The following is an 8,170-nucleotide window of genomic DNA, read 5'->3' as shown; positions in this document are numbered from 1 at the left end:
AATATTGATAATTTTGACGAAAATTTAATAGTATGGTACTAGGGTGTGAACCATTTCTTTTTCTTTTATGTAAAAAAAGAAAAAAAAAAAGAAATTATTAGTTGAAAAAATTAATAAATGAAAACACGTGTCAGGTTGTTGAGCGCCCCCTTTCCCTCTCCACTCCATCGTGTATATAATTAATATTTTATTTTTTACCAATCGGAGCTTTATTTTTTTCCTTTCCCATTCAATTCCTTCACCAATTTCTTGAGTCTCTCTCTCTCTCTAATTCTCTTTCTTGAATTATTACTACTGTCACGCAGCCCGTACAGAGAGAGATCCATGGCAATGCCCCCATTTCTTCAATCTCTCCAATTATAACTTCTCTAATTCCTCTTCATTTCCTTCCCCCAATCCTATTCCTCAACCAACTCACCACTTTTTGATCCATCTTCAACCTTCAATCGCCGGAAATGGCAATGCAAGCTTCTTAATTGATGGAACTGAAAGGAGTTCGTCGTTATTGCAGTTCGAGGTGAGTGTCACAGAATTAAGTGGTGGATTTGTTGTTGAAGTAGTGGAAATCGAAGTGGGTTCTTCTTTATTTAGTGGTTCGAGGAAATTTTTTTGACTCGGTTTGGTTTTGGAAGATTTAATAATGCCTGCAGGTTTTTTTAATAAAGAAATTGGAAGTGAATCATGGGGAGGAGAGAAGAATCGCTTAATTTTTCGTCTGAGAGTTCACGTGAAGGTTTTGTCACGATGTCCGTGAGTTTTTACAACTGATTTTGGTGTTTTCCCGAGGGCGTCGCCATTGGAGAGCATCTTGTTCTTAACTTCATGTTTACAGAAGATGAGACTGAGCTCCCTCCAAGAGGTAGATGATTGTGTTCTTTTCTTTGTTTTGGTCAAAGATATTTAAGACTCTGAAAAATGACTCCAACTGGGGCCATTTTGATTGAAGGCACAGTGTTGAAAAACAAGGATTCAACAGTGAGGAGTAGATGAATGAAAGGGGAATATTGATTGCTTTTGAACAGTTCTAGATCGTGATTTCAAGGTGTTTCTGCGATGAAACTTGTGGTTTTGAGGTATTCTCCATTTTTATTCGTTTTGTTGGTTTGTGTACTGCCTTTGGTTCGAGCTGGGGATGCCGAAGCTCTGTTAGCATTGAAAGAATCTCTTGACCCTGGGAACTCGCTCCCATGGCCGGGAAGATCTGTCTGCCATTGGCAAGGGGTTAAAGAATGCGCGAATGGGCGGGTAACTAAGCTTGTTTTGGAGCATCTAAATCTCTCTGGTGTTCTTAACCACAAGATTTTGAATCGTTTAGATCAGCTTCGTGTTCTCAGTTTCAAAGGAAATTCACTTTCCGGTCAAATCCCTGACCTCTCGGGTCTCGTTAATCTCAAATCCCTCTATCTAAGCGACAACAACTTCTCCGGTGAGTTTCCAAACTCCATCTCCGATCTCCACCGCTTAAAGGTCGTCGTTCTTTCCGGTAACCAAATATCTGGCCCCATTCCAGAGTCATTGCTCAAACTCCGGCGTCTCTATGTTCTACACTTGCAAGACAACCAACTCACCGGCTCCATTCCTCCTTTCAATCAAACCAGTCTCCGATTCTTCAATGTGTCTAACAACCACCTCTCCGGCGACATTCCAGTAACCCCCACCTTAGCCCGATTCAATGTCTCGTCATTTTCCGGCAACCTGGAACTTTGTGGAGAACAAGTTCAAAACCCTTGTGGGAATATTTCCATTGCGCCATCATTAAGTCCCTCTTATCCACAAATCCCAAACTCAAGCTCGTCTTCAAGACGCAAGAAATTGGTTAAGATAATAGCAGGAAGCGTTGGTGGGTTTGTTGGGCTGCTATTTATAATTCTTTTACTGTGTATGATTTGCAAATGTAGGGAAAGAAAAAGCCTAGCAGAGGTTAGAAACAAAGGAATTGGGGACGAGGGGACGGCAATGGAGGAAACATCTGGAACTCCTAACGGTGGTAGAGGAGGTAATAATGGTGGAAAACAAGGGGGGTTTTCATGGGAAAGTGAAGGACTAGGGAGTCTAGTGTTCTGTGGAGCAGGGGATCAGAAAATGACTTATAGCTTGGAAGATTTGTTGAAAGCTTCAGCTGAGACTTTGGGCAGAGGGACTATTGGAAGCACATACAAGGCAGTGATGGAATCTGGGTATATTGTGACAGTGAAGCGGCTGAAGGATTCAAGGTACCCACGAGCTGAAGAATTCGGACGGCAGATGGAGGTTCTTGGGCGGCTCAGACACCCTAATTTGGTCCCTCTAAGGGCATATTTCCAGGCTAAGGAGGAACGCTTGCTGGTATACGATTATTTCCCTAATGGCAGTCTCTTCTCTCTCATCCATGGTAAGTGTCGGTCACCCTTTACACTTTTTAATCATTTATTTGTTGAAATTTTGCTGAATATTTTCTGCCACACGAGTTGGTTGTTAATAATTAATATATATATATATTTTTTATATACGTGAGTGTCCGGATCAATTCATGTGCATCTTTATTAATTTTACGAGATAATCCACCTGACTCTATGAGTATCAAGAAAATTCATAGAAAAATAATTCTTAGATAGGTGGCTACCATAGATTGAATCTTAACCTTTTAGCCCTTTATTGAGACTGTATCTCTTTTTTACTATTAAATCAATCTATGATGGCTAATACTCTGTAACTGTTAATAAAGTGTAAAGTTAGCATTCAATGATGTCCTGTTGAGAAAACATGTATGCAAAGGGGACAAAAAGAAAATGGTCTTCCGTACCCAACTTGATTTGATATTGTTATAAAATTAGATTTAAACATTTAAGACAAAATTCAGTGAAAAGTATATAACTTTCCGTATTCATTAATTTTAATTTTAATTTGCGTAAAAGTAGGGAGAGTTAGGAGGTAGATAGATAGGCAGATACCCTGGGAATTCATAGAAAAGCGTGGGGGACACGCTCTGGTAAAGCTAACCTCGTGTCTTGTGGTAGACTTGGGCAAAAGTTTGAGCTTAGATACACATATCACGTGCCTTTCCCCATATTTCCCGTTGCTTTGCTGACCTCCTTTTGCAAGTTTTAATCCTTTTAATCTTATGGGGCCCCCTTTTTGTTGACATGCTTTGTTCTTCATCCACCCCTTTCATGTTCTTTTTCTAGGAACACATTTCTGGTTGGATTTTAAAGGATAATGGAAAAAAAAAGCTTAAATACGGGTGAAAGGTCTTAATCGTTGTGCTTTTGAGAATGATCGTGATGATGATTATCCATTCATTATATTGTATCATTGTCTTGTGATGGGCCCTTCTTGTGCATAATACCATAGTGTACTGTTCTGCACACCACACAATATGTTTTCCCATTACATAGATCTGTCATATTTTGGAAGGATTGCCATCCAGCTTAATAACGACAATGTTCGTAATTTTTCCTGTCCCCACTTTTCAAATTTATGAATAGGATTAAAATAGTTCTTGATTCATTTGGATTTTGGATATAAGGATACTCATTCACTTTCCTCTGGTTGACAACTCATCTTTCAAACCTCAGCTGCTTATGCTGGCGTTTTCTGTAACTGGGGCATTAACCTTTAGTTATTTTAGAGTTATGTGCTTAAAATATGCCATTGTTTTCATGCCAATACTACTTTTCTTGCTCTTATTTTATTCAATTGATTCTCTCTCTTGTCAACTTTCACATGGGATTTTCTTCATAACTCTGACATTGCCAATATTGCTGACCAATAGATTTGTTTGAATATTTAGGCTAGTTGACCTTATTTTCCATTTGATTTTATCATTATTTTACATTTTGCATCTTTTGCATCTTTTTTCTATGTATTAATGTAAAATGTAAACCATTAATATGTCCAAATATTTTTAGTCAAAATGGGGTCCTCTTGTTCTGGTTCCTTCATTCCTCTGGAAGGTCCAGAGGAGTGTGCTAGATTGGAGTTTATTAAAAATGACATGCTACAATCTGATAGTTTGAGCTGTCATTATTGACATAAAACATGAACTTTGTAGTCCAGTAACAGTACTATGTACATGCTCAACATTTTACCGGACAGCCGACACTTCAACCTATTAGAAACATGGATTTTGTTTTCGTGTTCTTTTTCTTATATGTGTTGAAAACTTAGTTGGTGAAAAGACGAAATATAAACGGAAACATCATACTTGTTCTAAACATGCAAGTATACGAGCATAATTGCTCTTTAAATCTCTCATCCAGATGATGTTGGGTCGTCTAGGAGAACATTTTCTGTTTGAAGGAACACTTGTTTGGTCATAAATCTTTTGCAAACTTTGTTATCAGGCATTGGATAAATATAGTTATGTCATGGTGTGATCTTTTCCAATATTTAGCATTTATACTTCTGTAGTATATGTTTGCTGGAGTTCCTTTCTTTGTGATCCAGTTTGAGGTTGGAAGTTTTTAGGTGGTTAAGGCTATTAGTTCTTTTGTACTAAGAATGATTAGAATACCATTGTGGTTCCTTTCATGCTTGTTTGTTTTAGTTCTTGTAATTTCAAATTTCAAATTTTTGTTTCCTTATTTTCAATAAATCTTAAAATTAATTCATAAAGTTAAATTTAATCTCTATTAGTATTGGCCTTTTCTCTATAAATTTTGGAAAGATATATGTATTGTGTTTTTTCTCGAATGAAAACAATAATAATAATAATTGTTATTCTTACCCACCTAATTATAATAATTGAAATAGAATGAGATCCAAAGCACTGTCAATGGTATTTTAACGTTTTATTAGGATTTATTGAAAATATAGATTTTAAATTTGAATATTTTAGAGGGCTGTTTTTAAATATAAAAAAATGAATAAAAATATTTACAAAATATAACAAAATTTTAGAATTATTAATGACACTTATAGAAGTCTATTAGTGTTTATCAACATCTATTATTGATAGTTCTAAAATTTTATCATATCTTATAAATATTTTTAACAGTTTTACCATTTGAAATAATTTTCTTATTTTTAAAGTATAATAACTAAAATGGAATGATTACAAAAAATAGTAATTTAATCAATGATTTATTTTAGGTTTCACTATTGTAATTTTTCACAAAAGAGTTTTTTTTCATCTAAAATAAATATTTCATCTGCATCTGCACCATTGTGCTTTTATGAATATATATTTTCTGGAAAAAAGAAATATTCAGATGCATCTCAAGTTAGATTCATCTTTGTGCTACCTACTCAATTATCCACTTGGGTAGGATTCATCTTTGTGTCGCCTACTCAATTATCCAATCAATGTTTGCCATGTGGCAAGTTCTTGTTTTTTATAAAATAAAATAATATTTTTCAACTTTTTTTACTATGTAATTTAAGAGGATGCATGAAGATGGATGCATCTCAAGATGCATCTAAGTATTATTCTTTTTAAATTTATAGATTGAATTCTTAGTTTTTTTAAATTCCTCTTGGTTTGGTTAATAGTTCCTTTTAAACTTCCAATTCAGGATCAAGAACATCAGGCGGAGGAAAGCCTCTTCATTGGACATCTTGCCTAAAAATAGCTGAAGACTTGGCCAATGGTCTGCTCTACATCCACCAAAACCCAGGCTCAACACATGGAAACCTCAAATCCTCAAACGTACTATTAGGATCCGATTTCGAGTCATGTCTTACTGATTACGGTCTTAACTTATTCCGAGATCCCGACTCGCTCGAAGAACCTAGTGCAACCTCACTCTTTTACCGAGCTCCTGAATGCCGCGACATCCGTAAGCCAACCACCCAACAAGCAGATGTCTATAGTTTTGGTGTTCTTTTATTGGAACTTCTTACAGGGAAAACACCATTCCAAGATCTTGTTCAAGAACATGGTTCCGACATTCCCAAGTGGGTTAATTCAGTTAGAGAAGAGGAGACAGAGTCCGGGGATGAACCCGTGTCCGGGAACGAGGCATCCGAAGAGAAACTTCAAGCTCTTTTGAACATAGCAATGGCTTGTGTTTCGCTTATGCCACAAAACCGACCGACAATGAGAGAAGTTTTAAAGATGATAAGAGATACAAGAGCTGAGGCTCAAATCTCATCCAATAGTAGTGATCATTCACCAGGGAGATGGTCTGATATTGTGCAGAGTTTGCCAAGGGAAGAACATTTAAGCATTTGATTGGCTTTCAAAATTTCTTAGAAGTTTGCATTTTGATTGGCATTGTTGTTGTTGCTGTGTTATTGGTTTTGCATTTATAAGGTATTTTTCATTATTCTTCAACTAGGGGATGGTAGAGAGTGTAAAGTTGTTATATTTTTATTGGTAGAGGTTTCTTTTCTTTCGGCTAGTTTCAAGTAATTTATCATTAGAACTGAAAGTTTAGTGCTTTTAGGTGATTCGATGTCATTAATTCAATCCCAATTATGTGCTTTATATTGTTCAATTGTTTGTACATTTCACACATAAAATCTGTCTTCTATCAATAATTGTGTTATTTTTTAGGGGAGAATGTTTTTCTTGTTCAAGAAATGACCCAATAATGAAGAAATTTAATATGAGAAGGAAGGTTAAATTATAAGAAATATCCTTGATCTTTGTTATTTATTTCAAAAATAACTTATACTTTTTAAAAGTTGCAATATTACCCACTTTTATAACATATCAAAAGTATCCTTAGAGTAGAAATTCTTTAGAATTATGAACAGAAATTGATATATGAAATAGTTTAACAATAATCTAGAACGAAAATTTGAATCACCATATCGTTTTAGGTTAACACCACAATTTTAAGTTTGATTTATATTTGAAATCCTAAGAGATCTCTACTTCAAATGTAGTTTTGAAATGTTTGAGAGTTAAAGAAGTAATAATGTAACTTTTGCTAGTATAAGGGTGTTTTTTAAACAAAGAATAAAGTTCATGTTGCGAAATCGACAATTAAAGAACACAAAAAAGAACGTAGAGTAGGGAAAATTGACACACAAATATACATGGTTCACTAACAGTGTGTTAGCTACGTCCACAGGTAGAGGGAGAACAATATTATTTCGAGAGAATGTTTTCAGAATTACATTAAGAACGGTGCCTCTAGGTTAGAGAGTTTATATATCGCACTGCTCTAAACCCTAGGATCAAAATAGTAAATAACTGCAAATAAATAAATATGCTGAATATAAAATATGAATAGGTTGTTCGAAGCACCAACAAACAGATTCAAGGCATTTCAACAAATCTCCACCTTGACTTGAATTCTCTCCCAGATAACAGATGTACCAAATGCAACATAAATCAATATCGCCAGACATATCCAGATTTCTCCCTCATGCCTCAAAGTGTCCCACAAAGGGGACCACTAATAATTCAAAACATTCAGCAAGTCCAAACAATGTTAGAACTTGCCTTATGGAACCGGTTTGGTGAACATATCAGCAGGGTTATCAACAGTACCAATTTTCATCACTTTAACTCTCTGCTCACCTCTTAAGAAGTGATATCTTACATCTATGTGCTTAGTTCTCTCATGATGAACTTGATCTTTGGCTAGACATATTGCACTCAAACTATCACAATATACAATAGCTTGGTCATGATGCAAACCAAGATCACCAACTAACCTCCTCAGCCATATTCCCTCTTTTGTAGCTTCTGTCAAGGCCATGTACTCTGCTTCAATAGTAGACAAAGTAACTATAGGCTGTAAGGTTGCCTTCCAACTAACAACAGAACCACCCAGAGTGAACACATAACCAGTCATAGACCTCCTACTGTCAACATCTCCAGCATAGTTAGAATCAGAATAACCAGTCACCAAATACTCTGTGCAATTCCCATAAACAAGACCAACATCAGATGTACCTCTAAGGTAACGAAAAATCCTCTTAATGGCTTGCCAATGCTCCTTCCCAGGTTGACCCATGAACCTGCTGACAACACTAACAGCATGGGCAAGATTAGGCCTAGTACAGACCATAGCATACATCAAACTTCCCACTGCACTAGCATAAGGAACTCGAGACATGTACTCCTTCTCAGCTTTAGACTGTGGTGAAAACTCAGATGACAAACGAGCATTTACAACATTAGGAGTATCTATAGGCTTAGCTGATGACATACCAAACCTGGACAATATTTTCTGAATATATCTTTTTTGTGACAAGAAGAGCTTATTCTTTCCTCTGTCCCTATAAATCTCCATAC

The 8,170-nt window shown here is 35.9% G+C and overlaps 1 protein-coding gene across 2 annotated transcripts; it reads left to right on the top strand.

Annotated features, from left to right (window-relative positions):
• The first annotated feature begins 203 nt into the window (after positions 1-203).
• LOC150035017 (inactive leucine-rich repeat receptor-like serine/threonine-protein kinase At1g60630) lies at positions 204-6,416 on the top strand. 2 transcript variants are annotated; one of them, XM_090315160.1, is made up of 4 exons: positions 204-517; positions 633-859; positions 947-2,371; positions 5,493-6,416. In XM_090315160.1, exons 3-4 carry the CDS (start codon positions 1,054-1,056, stop codon positions 6,149-6,151), a joined length of 1,977 nt encoding a protein of 658 aa, XP_090171286.1. In that variant the 5' UTR covers positions 204-517; positions 633-859; positions 947-1,053; the 3' UTR covers positions 6,152-6,416. The 2 variants fall into 2 exon arrangements, with proteins under 2 accessions (XP_090171286.1, XP_090171285.1); XM_090315159.1 differs by having other exon boundaries at positions 204-2,371.
• Positions 6,417-8,170: the final 1,754 nt, after the last annotated feature.

Source organism: Benincasa hispida, chromosome 7 (assembly GCF_027475165.1).
Source record: "Benincasa hispida cultivar pf3 chromosome 7, pf3_genome.v1.1, whole genome shotgun sequence".
NCBI classification, from domain to species: Eukaryota; Viridiplantae; Streptophyta; class Magnoliopsida; order Cucurbitales; family Cucurbitaceae; genus Benincasa; species Benincasa hispida.
Note: the sequence above shows the minus strand (reverse complement) of the source record. Positions and strands in the feature narration are given on the sequence as shown.